Genomic DNA, 17,458 nt, shown 5'->3' on the forward strand with positions numbered 1-17,458 from the left:
ACGGTTTGGTGGACCTGAACTAGACATTTACCAAAATAAGGTATAAGCATTTCAAGAAAATTGACAGGATTTAACAAAAACCGCAGGATCGTTGATTTTTTCGTCTCAAATGCACATCAAATAGTCTTCGAAACACAAGTAAAAATAAACGACTATAAAGCAGTTGAATATACTGATAACATTTCATATCTTAAGCATGTGAAATGGTATATATTAAAATTCTTCGTTTTATATCATAATTGGTTTCCAAAAATATATACAATTTTCATGTTAGCACACGCTCATAAGTATTTGAAGTGAAATCTAATGAATACCCCTTCCCTGCACATATGTATACATATATGCAATTATCAATTTTCCAATATGGTTAAATCATATTCACGAATTCTTGGATGGAAAAATTGATTGATAACCTAATATAGTCACTCATAAGACTTGAAATAATAAAAAGTAATAGATGATATTTAAGTAGGGGAGTGCTGGATAATATGGACATCTTTTTATTTGAATTGGTATAGTAGCAATCAACACTATCGAATGTTTTTTCCTAGTCATGAAAAATTCTTATCACAGCGAATATCAAATTATTGGCGTAAAAAAAATCTTTTTTTTCAATATTTTAACGGTATATTACAGGACAATAAATGTACGATAAAAAATATCGTGGAAGCACAGGCAATTAGAATCTTAGGTTCATTGGATGATATAGGTTATTATTCGCGATTTTTTTGCCTTAATTAACTTTTTTAAAACTTTATTTATGTATTTTTTTTAGAATCTCATTTTTCACAGTCTATCAACCGACTAATGGCTGAATACTTAAGTAATGTATTTATATTGCCTTAAGGGTAGAGAAATTTTGAAAATTAAGAAAGAAACAATTTATAATGGATGTCCGATTAATCCTTCGTGTACATACTACCTCAACATCCCCTACAAGCATTATTTAAATAGTGAATTTTTCTTATTTTCCAAATTGCATTTTCAGCTAATTCTTCTTCATTTCCGTGATATCTAGGTGATTACTAATAGTAAAGTAATAGTAAAGTAATATTATTAAGAATGCATCAATTTAAAATTATTAAAAATTGTATCGTAAATTATTGTGCGAATTATTCAGGCAATTTTTAGAGAAATTCATCAAAAGACATCTTTGTATACACAATTTCATGCTCTGCACAACAAGTTTTTTGTGTAAACTTATGACGGACATATCTATACAATAATTACGAATTAATACAAATTCCTGCAAACTCTACTCCAGGAAAACTATTAGGTAGATTTGAAATTATCTGCTTTCTTTTTAGGATATCTCTCGATCCCCAAGGAATTCGTTTTATATCATAGGTGCCTGTAATCACGCGATTCTAACCTGACTTTGCTCGCCAGCATCGTGGATTACGGGCTCAATGATAGAAAATAATTTATGAACTACGTGTGTTATGGATTTTCCGACTCGAGCCAAAAAACCCATCACACACTTGTTGCATATAATGTACTATTATGTCGCTCGGCTCACCCTACCTCGTACATCTATTGCCCCAGGGCAGTAAGTGGCCGTTTATCGCCTTCCTTTTTACTCACCTCCCTGGGACAATAAAAATACTCGGTAAGTCGAGCCTCGCAATATAAAATAACATATGCTACACGGTCTGAACATTTTGTAAATTTTTATAAAATACGTTACCAAAATACTTCTCAGCCCTTGTAGCATAAATTAGTATCGTCTACTTTAAAGCCATTACTTTTACGGAAGGGTATCTTTTTTTTTCCCGATTAAATCGCTCATCTTGCCACATTACTAAGAAACCATTTATATTTCACTGTGTAAACTAACTATATATATTTAGAAAATGTATGAACGAGGATAAAACTTTTTCTTAAACGGAAAAAATAACTTTTTCATTATAAAAAATATTTAGTTAACTTGATAAAATCTTTCATATAATAATTCTCCTTAATAAATTCTCTTCTCTCAATATGATTATGTAGCACAACATCACGCCAATGTATTTCTCTTAATATTCAGAACGATGACATTTGTACAGCTTGGAAGTACATTGGTGGTTGATGATGAATCTTTAAAATTTCTATAAGATCTCAATAACAATAAACAAATGATTTTGTTTAAAACTTTCATATTTAAGGACGGAAATTAGGACTTTTGCGTCTCACTAGGTTATCATTGAAAAAAAGATCCTCAATTATCAATCATCACTTTGAATTTCCTTATTAATTCTAACTAAAATCACAACCATCTTCACAAAAACAAAGAAAATTATTAAAAACCGCTGAGACGCAGTCCACGATCCCTCGGAATGCCTTAGATAATTAAACAAATTAAAAAAATCATGTAACAAACTTATAAAGAGAACATGCATTTCAGACTCAAACGTAGCTTCCCTCTAATAGCAACTCGAAAATATCGAATTTCTCCAGACAGAAAAAAAGAAATTACCCATGAATTTAACTGAACAAAATAGAATAGAGCAACATAATATATGCAGCTGCATAAATGTCATTAATGTTTCAATGATTATTTGGCTGATTCAGTGGTCGATTTTCCTACTGAATAAAGAGAGAAAGACGACCTCAGACCAATTTCTTGCATTTGAAGTAGGTGCTTAAAATCAGGAATGACAGCTTAAACAATATTTAACACATTTAACACATACGTATCAGGCGTTTCACACCAAGGCACGAAAAAACTTTCCCACATATATTATGAATATTTTTTTATACGAATAAGACCTATTGAATGTTATCATCAACAAAAAGGCGAGATTCACACGAATAAATGATGAACAATTCAGAAATCAAGTAGCAAAGCGAGTCAACTCATCATAAAAATATTCATTTTTTTGAATCGCATGATTATCTCAGTCAAGAGAAAATTCAAGCAAAGATAACAAGAAACATCTTTCTAGTCACGAAATTTTTCCACATAAAAAGTCAAATTCAAATTCAATTCATCAAATTACCAGAAATTCATCATTCTGGAAGTAATATGGCATATCCTAGGAGAGCAAAATTGTTTTTCTCAGAAGAAAGGTCTGTTGGCAATGCTTAGAAATATAAGGAAGGAATCATCTTTAGATGTTCATTAATTTTTGAATCGATGCGTAGAGTTAACCCATTTTAGAACTTCATGTCTAAATTTAGGTGTACCGAAAATTCTGAAACAAAAAAACATAATCTATCACAGTAGTGCGGTCGAGGCCATACTTTCCTCGGATGCCTATTTATGTCGCGGCATTTGGCTTCCCTCACAATTACTTCAATAAAACAAAAAAGAAAAATCAAGGAAAATGAATAAAGCTCGTTCAGTGATTATTCATAAAAAGTACCTTAAAGTAAGGCATGAAAAACATGAAAATATGGTTCACTTATTGCTTTCTCAACAGCATCACAGAATCGTGTTTATAAAAAGAAGTGGTAATAACCGTCATGTAACAATTACGCAGTTTCTTACGCAGGAGATCACACTCGTTAGTCTCAACAAAATCACAAGGCAGAAATGATCTGCAAGAGCCTGAAGGCGTGGTTTTTAATTGCGTCGTGTGTCCTCAATAAAATTCGCCGGATTCTGTGTGTCACATAACGGTATTCTTTATACACCTCTCCATTCCTTTTTCCTCATTTTACTTTTTGTTTTTACTCTCAAAATGAGGGTACGTTTAATCGAGTTCAGAATCGATGAGGTCTAAGTTATTACTCCTCCCTCATTTTCTTTTCTCTCCTCATTGCTCTTTTTAACTCGGTTTTTCGTTTTTTTTTTTGACAGCCAAATACAGATATAATTAGGGTATCCGGCGCTCGAGATCCTCATGTAGTAGACTGTTGTTATTTGTTTCATGGTGAGATGTCGGGGATGCTTCTTCAACCTGTTCACCACCGCTCAACTCATGCTGACCAGTACTGTCTCCACTACTTGAGCCACATTCACCATCCACAAATCTGTTCAAAATAAAAAAAATTTTGGTGAGTTTTTAATTTCAGTGCATATATTTTCGTATTTCTAAATGAAGTCATACTGATAAGGAAAGAACAGCAGACGACTGAGGGAGGTGATAGCACAGTGATAAGTACATTCATTTGTAACCGAAATGGGTTTTATTCAATCACCCGAGTGATTCCGGCTTGTTTTCGACGACTATCGGTTCCGTTCGTCGATAAATCAATATCGGGAATTATCAGCGCGCTAAAACGATTTCAGTTGCATATACCGCTGCATCGGAGAATTTGTAATTGTATTCAAGGATAATTCTGATTTTTTTGTGGGTTCGCACTAGAAACAAATATTCAGTAACAATTATCCATTTATTGGCATTGAATTGTTATGGAATGTTTTCAAATCCTTATTTAATTTTACCTGAATTTCAGAAGAGAAATTGCTATACCATCATCTCATTTTCTATACGTTTGAAATGCGTTGAAAGTTGAGAAACATTTGAAGAGCTAGTAGTGCATTTCCATCGCCATAGTATGTTTATGCTATAGGTGAACAGAATCCACGAGAGAATCTGTGCTCAGAACTCGTGTGAGGCCAGAGTCGCGTGATTCTTCGTTCGTATACTATCCCGAGTGGAAATTTTGGTCAAGTTCTAGTCAAGACTGGATCAGGTCATACTTGATGATTGATCCGGAAGTGACACGGTAACTGGATCAAATTTTGATCAGACATGTAACGCAAGTTTAAATCAAGACTTGATCAAACTTTTCTGATCCGGTTTAACGGTTCTGGATTTGATCAAGTCAAATGTATGTAAATCGGATGACTGGAATATCGAAAACGATAATAAATATTAACCATAACTCACTTCAAACAAAAGATAATTAATTTTTTTTATTATATCTGACCGCTCTTAATGAAGCCCGATTGTAATTAGCGATGAAAAAACCCTATTATTTTTGACAATGCTGGGGATCGAACCGCGGAACCTACGATTACTAAACCTACGCCCTAACCACTGGACTACCGGACTATTGTTTTTGAGTAGATTCTTTTTACCTACACAATCTGCAAGGGAGTATTTGATGACTTTGAAATTATTGCATGTACATTCTGAGCGAGAAAACATATTCGGTTCAAATTTTATTTCATTATTAAAAGATAATTATAATAATCATAACGCAATGAACAGATGCAAGTTTGATGATTTTTTTAGACTCAAGATAATGCGCTCTTATGTTTGATACTTCACTATATATATTGCCCTTGCTTCCTATACATTTGTGATTCTTTTTTATCGAGCTATTCAATTGAAAATGAAGGGAATTGAATCGGAAGGAGAACAAATTGTGTTGAGGCAGCTTGATCTCAGAGTGAGATCATGTTTATCTGACTTGCTGGGTCAAAACTTGGTCAGGACTTCATCAAGTGTCATCTGATCAGGCATGTTTCACCAGAACTTGATGTAAAGCCACTTGTAGTTTATGGGGTCCAATATACTGGCTCGAAACTTGATCAAGTTTTCATCAAGTGTCATCTGATCAGGCATGTTTGACCAGAACTTGATGTAAAGCCATTTGTAGTTTATAGGGTCCAATATACTGGCTCGAAACTTGATCAAGTTTTCATCCAGTGTCATCTGATCAGGCCTGTCTGATCACAACTTGATCTAAATTCGCTTGTAGTTTTTCGGATCCGAAACGTTGGATCAAACCTTGGTCAGGTTCTGATCAGATCTTACCTGATAAAGCGAACCGCACTGAAACTGAATCAAGTTCTGATTGGACTTCAAGTAGACCTGAACTAATTTCCACTCGGAATTTTATGCCATCGGTGCCCGTAATCGCGCGATCCTAACCTCGCTTCACTCAAAATAGTATATAATTCTTAATTATAATTTAATTACCGAATTTGCAGCAGGAAGAGCAGCGGAGTGTTTATACCCGTATTGATCACCTACGTCATAAATTAAAGGTGATTGATTGCCCTTTTTATCCCTTGGGACATAAGGTAGCATATGCACCATGGTCGAAAGTGTTTTCTCCCGGGGGTGAATAATGTACTAATTTTTGACTCGTGGGATTGTTAAACTCGCCTTCGGCTCGTTCTACAAACTTCCCACTACAAACCTCGAGCATTGTGCTTACTGGTTGAAATCTGTGTTTGAAAACCAAATCATCAAATACTACTGTTGCCGTAAAATAAATGGGCAATATACTTTCCTCAAGCTTCCCTGTCTGAAACGAATGTGCCAAATTCAGCAGAAATACACTTCGTTCTTTATATTTGGGATTTGTAACATGCAAAATTTCTTGCAATCGTTCCTCGACGATGGAGCTATCGACAAATATCTGATAATTTTAACACCTATATTATTACTGAATATTTTCCTCGACGCCACATGCAAAATTTTCGGAGCGTGATTTTTATTTATTGAATGATATGGAGTGCGTTGGAAGAGATTAAAAAAAAAGATGTGTTGATGCAAAAGAGAATTGAGAGTGGATGATGAGAATAGGGAGGATGATCCCTCTTTCTTGTCATCCAAGTCCAGTTTTAGATATGATGAGCAGGTTGATTGACTTGGCATTAGTGATATCAAGAAACTAGCAATGGAAACCAACCATGAGACTGCTTAGCTCAGCAAAAGTTCAGATGTGGAGAGAGCTTTGACGGAGTCGTGAGGACTCGGAAGACGGTAGAGTACCATCGGGAGAGGAACAAAGTTTAAGTCGAAGAGCAGAGCCTAATAACGCGTATACCTCCCCAACTAGGCCATTATCGTGTAATGTTAATCCATTTAAGTTAATATATAGTACCATTTCACGAGTTAAATACGCGAGTGGTCATTGAAAGAAAGGAATTCTTCCCAATCCTACACCAACTTCCTTCCGAGTGGGCGAATCTCCCATAATTAGACAACAACGGATCACTGAGAAAACCTTCCGATAACTTAAAGTCATAAGCACGCCAGTACGTCTGGCATTGTGGATCGGTCAACATGAAACGTGGTAAACGAGTTTATGTACAAGAGAAACGTCCCATCCGATAGAAGAATAGCAGCGTGCCTTGAAACAATGTCCAGGCATTACACCCTGAGTTCTGCCTGACGCACACGGGAGTGGGCCATTAGCCGGGGCGTCATGAGATTGCTGCGTAGGAGCTCAGTATGGGTATGAATAAGATATTATATAATTCTCAATTATAATTTAATTACCGAATTTGCAGCAGGAAGGGCAGCGGAGTGTTTATACCCGTATCGATCATCTACGTCATAAATTAAAGGTGATTGATTGCCCTCACGGTCGAGGTGTTGCTCCCAGGTGTGTAAATAATAATAATACCCCTTTGTGTTCCCCGTGGTTATTAAATTTAACAACATGTGTTATTATAGGGCCGACAACCGCTACGTCCTCGCCGTGGCCCTGGGTAGCGCAAACAGTAGTATATAAATTACAACGTAGGGAGGAAACTATTTATTTCCCCCATATACGGTTCTCAGATGCAGAAGGTGAAAAGCTTCAGCGTTTTTACATTTTGTTCTTCCCCCCAATCCCACATGCACCATAATTACGCTACGGGCCGAAGAGAAACCCTGAGGAGAAAAAAAGTTAGCCAGTCGTCCATTTCGGAACTACCGCTCAGATGATGAAAACGCCTAAATTAGAGTGTTAAAAAACATTTTAGCTTCTACATGATCGGGAATCGAACCTAATCCGCCGCGTGCCAATTCAGCACTCTAACCGCACACGGCCATCACCGTCAATAATTAAGAATGCTCATTTCTGTACAAAGTTATTCAATACCATTATTGAGTATAGATCCTTGCATCGAAATTGATTTTGTAGTATAACAAATTACTATCAAATTGAGTTATTATTACTTTCATGTAATAAACTATTGTAAACCTTCAATCTGATACAGCTTTATACAATTGGATCATTGTAATTTAGAAATGTATTCTCGCGACCATTTACTAACAAAATTTGACCATTCATCGTGAAATCATTCAATTCTACAAAGGAGTTGAAAAACCTTAATTTAAAATGTTTGGATGCTTCTGGCTACGTGATTGGAATTGCTGGTGGCCATCCGCACCCGCTTTGCTAAATATGCTGAAATAACGGTACCATGAAAAATTGAGCTACAACTGCATGATGGGGGAAATATACAAGGTTCGAATGGAATTGAATTTATCATAGTGATGAAACTTGGATCCATATGTAAAATTTGTGTATTTCACATTGAAGAAACAAATGTGGGTTTTAATCGAGAGATTGATAGGCTCTAATATATTTGTTGATTAGGTATTCAACTTACGTGTACGGTTGCTCCTCCCCTCGCATCTCGCATATGACGTTTGTAAGTGCCATTATGTAATTCTTGGCAAGTGTAAGTGTTTCGATTTTGCTGAGCTTCCTTTCCATTTTCACGTGGGGTATTACCTCTCTCAATTGCTGAACAAATTACATGATTCATTAATTCATATAGTTTTTTTTCATGTAAAAATGAAAAATTATTGTTTTTGTTTTTTACTCAACAGTAACGGAGTTAAACAGTTTAATAATTGTTCCGAAATGTCTTGACTGCTCTTGACCTGATGTGAGTTTTGGCATAATTTCCGAATAATCTTTAAATATGCATCATATACACTAACCCTAGCATGGAGTTGAGGTGGAAAATTTTCCTATCTTTACTAATTCCTTAACCTTTAAGGTTTCTTCTAAATTCTAAATCGTCACTCATGTTGGTTATTAGTATATACTTCAAATCTTTCATTCAGAAGTGAATGTAGTTTAAGTTAGTTCTGGCGAATTGAAATATCTTGTACTACAATGTAACTCTATCGTTGTAACTATGAGCATGCTCTTCTATTTTCTATCACTGAACTTGATTAGCCTCTGATTCGGATTAAAAATTTTCGATCGCAAAGGGAACAATCAGCTCTGACTTTATCTATCATTTTTGTGAAGATCTGATATAATTGTAACTTGTATTTTTCTGATTATATGTTGACATAATGAAGAAATTTCTAAGAATATATATTAATGGAACTAATGAGGGTTAATTTAAGCTCTCTTCTTTAAGCGTAAAGACAAGAAAATTGCAATTTTTCCACACTAGTCGGTTAGTTTATTAGGTTTTTTCCCGTCGATAATTAAGTATTTTATGAAAGATATAACCAGTAAATTATGTTCTTGGAAATAGATCCAATATTGAAAGGGGCATATTAACCCTCAGAAATTATTACTCATATCAAGTGGGTGCGTCTTCCCGTGTAATATAAACCACAGATATGAAAAGTTCGGAAAGTTACGGAAAAAAAATTAAAGAAACTCCAAGAAGCTCAACTTCACTTGCCATGCCTAAAAAGTGATCTGCATATTGGGAAGAAATTGTATATTTCGTAACAACTGCGGAAAAGTGACTTTCGGCATGTGGGATTACTCGTCTTCAGCTCGTGCTATAAACTTTCCACACGCCGAAAATCACTTTTCCGCACTTTTTACAAAATATACTATTTCATGACTCATCCCCCTGGTTATTCATATTGGACTTACCTCGAATGCGTCATTTAAAGAGTGCATTCTCATTCGTTCTCGCTCGTTACTTTCTAGCCTTCTCAAGTTTCTTTCTCTTGCTGAAATTCCACTCTTCCGTCGTCGTGTTGTCGCTGGACCAACGCGGTTTCGACGTTTGACTTGTTTCGGACTACGCTCGCTTCCACTGCTATCACTCTCATCACCCACCTAATTATGCAAATTATTCTTTTCTCATTTGAATATTTTATCACTTACTTCTAGGAAAAATGTGATCAAGCCCAGATTTTTTATTATTTGATTAGTGTGATACGAGTGACGTTAGGAAAGACTATGCTGAATACTGACAACAAAATTCAATAAAACTTATATGTGTGAGTTTCGTTACCCTGAATAAAGTTGAAATCACTAAAAAATGTACCCCCGCAAAATTTGCATTGGAAAATACTTTCAAAGTATAAACTATTTTGCACTCAAAAAACATTCATGTATGTCAGTGTTAAAATCTTAACATTTTAAAAACATGAAGTGAATTTGCCGTTTCCAAAAATTTTTCTGGTGTCAGCTTCATTTAATTACATATGAAAACAGTCTTTCCCATTTTTTTTTCAATTCACGGAAAAAATTATGGAAAATTCCAAGTATTCAGTCCCTTTTTCAAAATGTATTTCAAGACGAATTTTTCTTAAATTTTCACATAAATTGAAGAATCATACTTTCACATGCGAATTACGCAACCAACACATGATTGTTATTCAATTTTCGTCGCAGGGAAGTATTTTTTGTAGTAAACTTTCTAACATATCACTAGTTTTTCCATCTTTGCTTAACATGCGATAACTGAGAGATTCCGATAATTATACGATATACGATGAGTAATTGTGACTATCATTTAACGATTACTGTTTTTTATTACGTACATCAACAAGGATTTCAGACGAAAATATTGAAACCTTTTTTCAAGAAAGTTATCTCATCAGGTACAAACAAAGTCGTCTGATACTCTCACCAATGTCGCTCATTATCACGATAATTTCTGAATTTCATCATTAACGAGCTCTTGATATAGTATTATAATCTTTATTTAATAACGACGTCAGAGATAATTTAATGTAAAAAATGCTGTTGATATTTTCTCATTAAACCGCCTCATGTGTAGATAACTCGAAATAAAGTAAGAATTTCAATGACATTCAATTTTAAATATAATTTCATAACTAAAAACGGAGTAATTTCAGAAGACAATATGAATAAAAACATTTTTGACATTTTTCGTCAAGGATTTAGTTTTCCCCATAACCAATGAATGTTTCAATAATACCCTGATTAGTTCAGTGGTGGATCAGTTGTACAGAAAAAATGGGAAGCAACTGAAAATTTATTAGGTCAGGATCGTTAAATTTAAAGAGGATGAGGAAATTTTCATAAATGTGCTTGCTGGTTCAATAATATGACCATTCAGTTTGTTTTCCAAACGGCCTGAGCAATTCAGTGGTTTACCTCGGCAACATGATGTCGCCCTCTTTTCCCTGTGATTGAGTCGACTGACGCGTCGTCGAGGTCGATATACATCTCCTGATCTCCACAGTCCTGATCGCTGCCTGATGATCTCTCCAGGTTTCGCATTATCTTCCTCAGCCCCTCACAAGAAATAATGTATAGTCGACCTATAAGCACAATGGATTATTCGTTAATGTTATCTTTTGATATCAACATGCGCAAATTTAGTGGATCACCAGAAAATGCGGAATGACGGATTTGTACATTGGTACGCGGAAAGTTGATCGTGTCAGCGTATTTTCATTATGACAGAAATACTAATACATGTAGGCAGCTACATAGTCAAATAATACCGGAGATAAGCCGTACACTGAGTAAAGGGACTTCCATTTTATTCTGATATATGTGGTCTTAACATTAGTTATTTAACGTAAGTTATTTTAGAATAGTTGCTTTTCATTTATTATGACTGCTTCAAAAAAAAAACAACCTACTTCTTTTTAAATTAACCATTTGTCTCTAATTTGCTAATTCATGACGGAATATTCAATGCTTCGGCTGATATATTTTAAAATTAAACTCAATCACTCGCAATTAATATGAAACAGAATTTGTAAATGACAAATACAACCTCCCTTCTGCCCCCCACACACACAGTCACAGTGCCGTTGTCAGTTGGTACTGACGATTAACTAGGCCGATATGAATTTGTGATCGATAGACATCGACATGATAAATCGAGTAGACAGATCGAACAAACTATATTCTTTGAATGGTCTGCATTTAACTGTTGACGAATTGATCTATCAAATAACCAGGAAAAGAATATAAATTTCAGTGTTTTTATGTACAGACCCATAATCTACAAGTACGATTCTAGTAATAAGAAAATATAGTAAGATATGGAATGGCTGTCATATGCCTCCGTTCTCACAGCTTTAAATGGGGCTGATAAAGCAAAACATTCGTTTTACCGGTGCTAAACCTTAAAAAACAAACCTCATTTCGTAAGACGTATTTTTAGGTATTTTTTATCTATTAAAAAATGAAAAAAAACTATTTGAAAACGCGGATGAAATATGGTTCCGTTTTCGAACGGGAAACCTGCGGATTTCTGTCATGAAATAAAATTACTTGTTCAAATTTTTTATTGTATATTGCACAAAATATATTTAAAAATATATATACATCTATATATATATATTTGTATTTAATAAAAAATGGAGAAACTGACAACGATAACCTTCCATGTGATTTATCGTTCTGACACTTCACGTACACAGTGACATATCTATTCATGAACGTAGATACCCGAAGCCAAGCCCGATGCATACTGCCTTTAACGTCATTATCATCGTCTTCCACGACACAAATGAGCTGTACACTCAACACTCTCTTAACCCGCGCAAATGCAGACCTCCAAACGATGCTTCTCCGTAAACTTGATTATGCTAAACAATATCATCCGGAATGAGGATGAATAAAAAAGATGTTGAAACGTCTAAGATAACCATTTTAAAACGAAAAATTATGCTGAAAAATAACATCTGTCTCTTACCTGTCTCTCTCGTTCCGGGAATGAATTTTCTGATTATTAAAGCCAAGAGGAAAATGAAAAAAAGGATTTTATCTTTTCCTATTGGGATACTAGCACAATATTATGGGAACTCGCTGATATTCACGGCACTTTCAATTTTTTATACTGGTTTCTACTCTTTTTTTCGTTTGTAAAAAGTTTACTCCATCCTTTTTTTTTATATGAAATTTGAATGTTTCAACTTTTTTTTAAACACTATTGGTATTCCCATTTAAACACACAAGATTGGGAATTAATCCACTGGAGCGTTCTTCATCTCTTCTTCGCTTAATCCTCCGCATTTCGTCTTCACTGGGCGACACTTTTAAAATTATCTCATTTCCACGAATTCTGACACTCAAAATTGTAGTTCCAGATTCACCTGAAATTGATTTTTAAGGGTCATATAAGAATTTAGTTCCTAGTTATTTCATGAAATTTCGGTGAAGCGATTGAAATTTGTTGGAAATTCATGTTTATACCAAAAAATGTAAAAGATAAAAAAATCATAAATTTTTGGGAAATTAAAAAAAGACTGATTGAAATTGAATTTTGCATTTAACTTTCACCTAAAAGAAATCTGAGAGTAGTGAAGAATGGAAAAATCTTCAAATAACAAAATCAGAAAACATTTTGAAATATAAACACATCAGTTATTTTTCAAAATTTTCGACTAACATTCTGTTTTCTTTTAGTTCCCTCTTGGGATAAAAATGGATTTGATACAAAATCATCAAATTTGTATTCCGAAATGCTTTTACCGATAAGAACATATTTTTTTATTATTTTCCTGGTATTCCACGGCTGAGTAATCGCAGACTATTTGATTTTCATAAAAAATTCCCAAGTGTTCAATTCGAAATGAACGAAAAATTGACGCCAATTGAACATACCAATGATATAAACTTGATCCATATCTTCTAGTCGACCCGGATAAGAGATAAAATTTACTTGAACAAAAAAACGGAATGAAATTAGAAACGCTATAAAATAGACATATCATATTTCTCATAATGGTATTATATACAAATAGACTATTATAATAGAACGCTCAATTACGATTAATATATTTGTCAGAAACAAAATTTTGAGTATTCTATATTTGATATTTCATCGAAAATGATTTAATTCTCTTCACCCGAGCACTCACGTTAAAAAAAATATTAGGCTTCGTTTCATAGTATATTATTTATTAATGTTCTAAATTCTCTAGAAAAGTTTAAAGTGAAAGAGGCTGAGCTCTATAACGTTCACGTGACTACGAAAAGGCACCGGAGGAATTCCATGGAACGGGCGAATAACCCAGAAACGGTATTCTACAAGGAAGAAAATGTTTCACAGTTTCACAGACGCAATCCTCCCTTTGTTTTATTCAAATCGAATAATAAGTGCCGATGACATTGAATGGTGGGAAATTCTATTGGCTTGCTTCATTGAAAACAAGGGGAAAGGGAAGGAAAAGTTGTTGATAAAGAAAGGAGTTCAATCAATGAAATTGAATTATTCCCGTTCAATTTTACAATTGGAAAACAATTTAAAAATTAAAGGAAAATAATCTTGCAATAAAGTGGGGAAAAATGAATTGATTTAATATTTCTTATGGCCATTGCAAAAAATGATATTCAAATATCGCAATTTTCTCGGCTTATTTGAGAAAGTCAGGAACTCGCAACAAGTCAACAATTGAACAAAACACGTGGACATGCAATGAAAATTCTAATGTGCTTCAAATGTGTTTGCGTAGGAAGACGAGACGGAATATCCTGGTACCGTTAATCGCACGCTTGGAATTCCCGAGAAAGTTGTTATAAATATTAACCGAAACAAATTTCAATTCTCATCGCATTCACATCTTGAAATAACTTAAACTAAAACTAGATTATGATTCACAATTGCATACTCCTTATTGCACTGAGTATTTCCGTTAAAATTTGGGAATTTATAATTTTTTCCCATCAGATGACACAACGATGGACTAGACTATATGTCAATTTTCTGTTATTAGTACGAGTAATTAACGAGAACAAGTAATTGCCGACAGATAATAATGGAAAAGAAGGTGTTGCCACCGAGCGTAATCTCGGTTGAACGAGCGCCCGATCCGGACTGACTATAACTGTAAACGTTACTTGTCGCCGGTATTCCCACTGCTTCCCGAAAGCTCTCCCTCTTGGCCGCATTGGCCACTCGGTGGAATCGGTCTTAGCATGAGGACTCCCCCTCTAAAATAAAATACAGCATTCTCCCTGCCGTGGCGCTGGGAAACCCGTTTTTCAACGGGCCTGTGAAACTTACTCATACTAAGTTAGAACACTCCAATGCGGTACAGACGCTTATATGTACTGCCAGTATTATTCAGCGGGTGTTATGTTTTTTTTTACTATAGTTGTCAAGTCAACTCCCTTATGTTTATACAGCCAATGTCACTGACAGACCTCCATCAATTCATCTTCTATTCAACGTTTACTTTTTTTAATTATTACTTTGTGGCGCAACGTTAGAGTTAGGGAAGAAAAATGATGATCACTGGACAGGGAAATATTAACCATTCCTACATACCATTTAGTCAGATAACGTTCTCAACAATGCAATGCCCTTATTTCACTTCATTTTCCTACATGGAGAGAAAAATACCCGAAAAATTAAAGAACTTTAACGTATTCGTGAGGTGACCTTGGTTTTCGGGGAAAAATACTGTAAGTTCCGTAAAAATTTTCTTAGCGACCAGGAATTTTTACGAAACTTTCAGGACAATTTTACGGTACCTCCAGTACTTTTTCCCGAAAAGCGAGGTCACTCCACGAATACGTGAAATTTCCGTAATTTTTCGGATATTTTTCTCTCCGTGTACCGTTGAAGAAGAACATTTACACTTGTCACGCTTAAACTTCTTATGGGGTTTTATTTTTTTATGATAACGCATACATACACATTTGAGGCATTCTCCAGAAAAAAACAAATTAAGTTTTTATTTTTATTAAAATTTTCAACGATATTTCTAGAAAAAACATACTGCAAGAATATTGATGATTTGTAAAATGATGACTTTCGGTAGTTGAACAGAAATTATAAAGTTTTGGCCGGTCGTAGACTTTTTTCTTTAATTCTCGAAAAAAGGGTTATTTTTTCTGTGAATTTTGACATTTGTTCCATCATCAGGCAACAATTTCTTACATTTTTTTTTCTAGTTTTGGTATTTTCATCGTATTTTCGTCTATTCGGGAAACTCGATACGTGAGTTTTGTATGAAAATATATTATTAATGGTTCCTCTGAATTCCGTCATTTTCATATTTCAAATTTTGCGCTAGAAAGAGGGAAGTGTATTGATCGTATTGTGTATTGATTGTGTATTGATTGTATAGTGTATTGATTAATTGGGACACGAAAATGAGAAAATTCAAAGTAATCATTAATCACATATTCCCATACAAAAAATGAAGTATCGAGTTTCCAGAATAGAAGAAAATACAATAAAAATATTAAAACAGGAAAAAAAAAACGACTTTACACTTCGCTCTTTCGAAATGCGAAATGTTTTTTCTAGTGTATATAGAATATTTCTATCGTATATTCTTGTGGATATGGATTAACACTACATTTCGCGCTTTCTAGCGCGAAATTTCAAATCTGATAATGAAGGAATTCAGAGGAACTATTCAACATATATTTTCATCCAAAAAGCAAGGATCCAGATAAAAGAAAAACATAAAAACTAGAAAAATACATGCAAGGAATTAGGGAAATGGGGGAGAATAAGGCCCTCAGAAAATTCGGAGTTCTGCTGATGCCTCTAGTTCTCTCCATTAAGTTACAAACAAAAAACTCTATTACTGTTTTTGGTGAAAATTTATGGTTGAAAAGTTATCTGAAAAAAAGGGAATTTTGAAAATCAATTATTGAGTGTTCACATATTTATTAACTATCAGGTAATGACTCATACTATGTTTGGACATGATGTATGTGTAGAATTGAGTCTTTTCAAAACATATCTATTAATTTTGTAAGTTTTGGGTAGGTGGATGAAACCTTCACTCTGGTTCACGCCTGAAGGTGGTTTAGAAAATTTTCAAAATTCATAAATGCATTTATAATTTCAATTCAAAGTGTGGTAAGGAACGATTAACCTTACCAGCACTTGGCGTTACGCGGGGTTCGCAACGGGGACGCGGCTGGTATGAGCCCTACAAAGATCATGACATGATCTGGTCATCCATCTCTAGTCATCTACCTCAGGGCCCAGCAACCTTCGGGTAGCCGGGAGCCAGCCTATTACTAGGGTCGAGATAATCTCCAAATCGTGATGGGCACCAAATTAGCCAGCCATTCTCTGCGAATAAGCACCAATGGTGACGCTATTCCCGTCAGCCACATAGAATGGTTGCGAGTCGAACAAAAATGATTAACCCGCCAGACTGGGCGTAAAATTCCAGTTTTACATTTTAAATATAAACCTTTGGAGAAGGTATTTCGGAACTGGGTTTCGCCAATTATTATTTTTCTTCGAAATATTGCAACTCTAAATACGAAAAATAAAATTTTGCCATGATTTCACTATAGCATCATGTAAAGCGTTTTTTTCATTCAGCTTCGTCATTCATCGGAAATCTCGGCCACAATTGTCATTTATTAGAGGCAATGCCAGTTCTATCCTGCGCTATTTCCATTATCACTGGAATCGGAAAATTAATACATTTTGATCGCCATTTTTCATATCTTTCTGAAATCCGTGGAGTCAGTAAGCCTCAGTGAACTCATTTTTAACTGCTAAGCCTTAGCTGTTAAGGCTTTCCCAGTTCTGTTCTCATCGTCATCTTTTAGAATTCTTATCAGAGTTATATTCATTTTCTGAATAACAACTGTGAAGATATCCTTCCGCCTCAGAATTTTT

At 34.6% G+C, this 17,458-nt stretch overlaps 1 protein-coding gene across 4 annotated transcripts; it reads right to left on the bottom strand.

Moving 5' to 3' along the window:
- Positions 1 to 463: 463 nt before the first annotated feature.
- Positions 464 to 14,690, bottom strand: LOC105272601 (protein dimmed). 4 transcript variants are annotated; one of them, XM_011314795.1, is made up of 7 exons: positions 14,469 to 14,690; positions 13,462 to 13,518; positions 12,551 to 12,950; positions 10,993 to 11,159; positions 9,514 to 9,702; positions 8,273 to 8,409; positions 464 to 3,957 (listed from the first exon to the last, which is right to left on the bottom strand). In XM_011314795.1, exons 4-7 carry the CDS (start codon positions 11,116 to 11,118, stop codon positions 3,801 to 3,803), a joined length of 609 nt encoding a protein of 202 aa, XP_011313097.1. In that variant the 5' UTR covers positions 11,119 to 11,159; positions 12,551 to 12,950; positions 13,462 to 13,518; positions 14,469 to 14,690; the 3' UTR covers positions 464 to 3,800. The 4 variants fall into 4 exon arrangements, with proteins under 4 accessions (XP_011313097.1, XP_011313095.1, XP_011313094.1 ...); XM_011314793.1 differs by lacking the exon at positions 13,462 to 13,518; XM_011314792.1 differs by lacking the exons at positions 12,551 to 12,950; positions 13,462 to 13,518; positions 14,469 to 14,690 and adding an exon at positions 12,227 to 12,338.
- Between the last annotated feature and the right edge of the window lie 2,768 nt (positions 14,691 to 17,458).

This window comes from Fopius arisanus, unplaced genomic scaffold (genome assembly GCF_000806365.1).
Source record: "Fopius arisanus strain USDA-PBARC FA_bdor unplaced genomic scaffold, ASM80636v1 scaffold00215, whole genome shotgun sequence".
Classification (NCBI taxonomy): Eukaryota; Metazoa; Arthropoda; class Insecta; order Hymenoptera; family Braconidae; genus Fopius; species Fopius arisanus.

What these genes read in the sequence shown, in the direction of transcription:
- LOC105272601 (XM_011314791.1), bottom strand. An exon ending in GGCGACATCATGTTGCCGAG is followed by an intron (nt 9,703 to 10,992) that starts GTAAACCACTGA and finishes TTGCATAATTAG; the next exon opens with GTGGGTGATGAGAGTGATAG. An exon ending in GGGGAGGAGCAACCGTACAC is followed by an intron (nt 3,958 to 8,272) that starts GTAAGTTGAATA and finishes TATTTTGAACAG; the next exon opens with ATTTGTGGATGGTGAATGTG.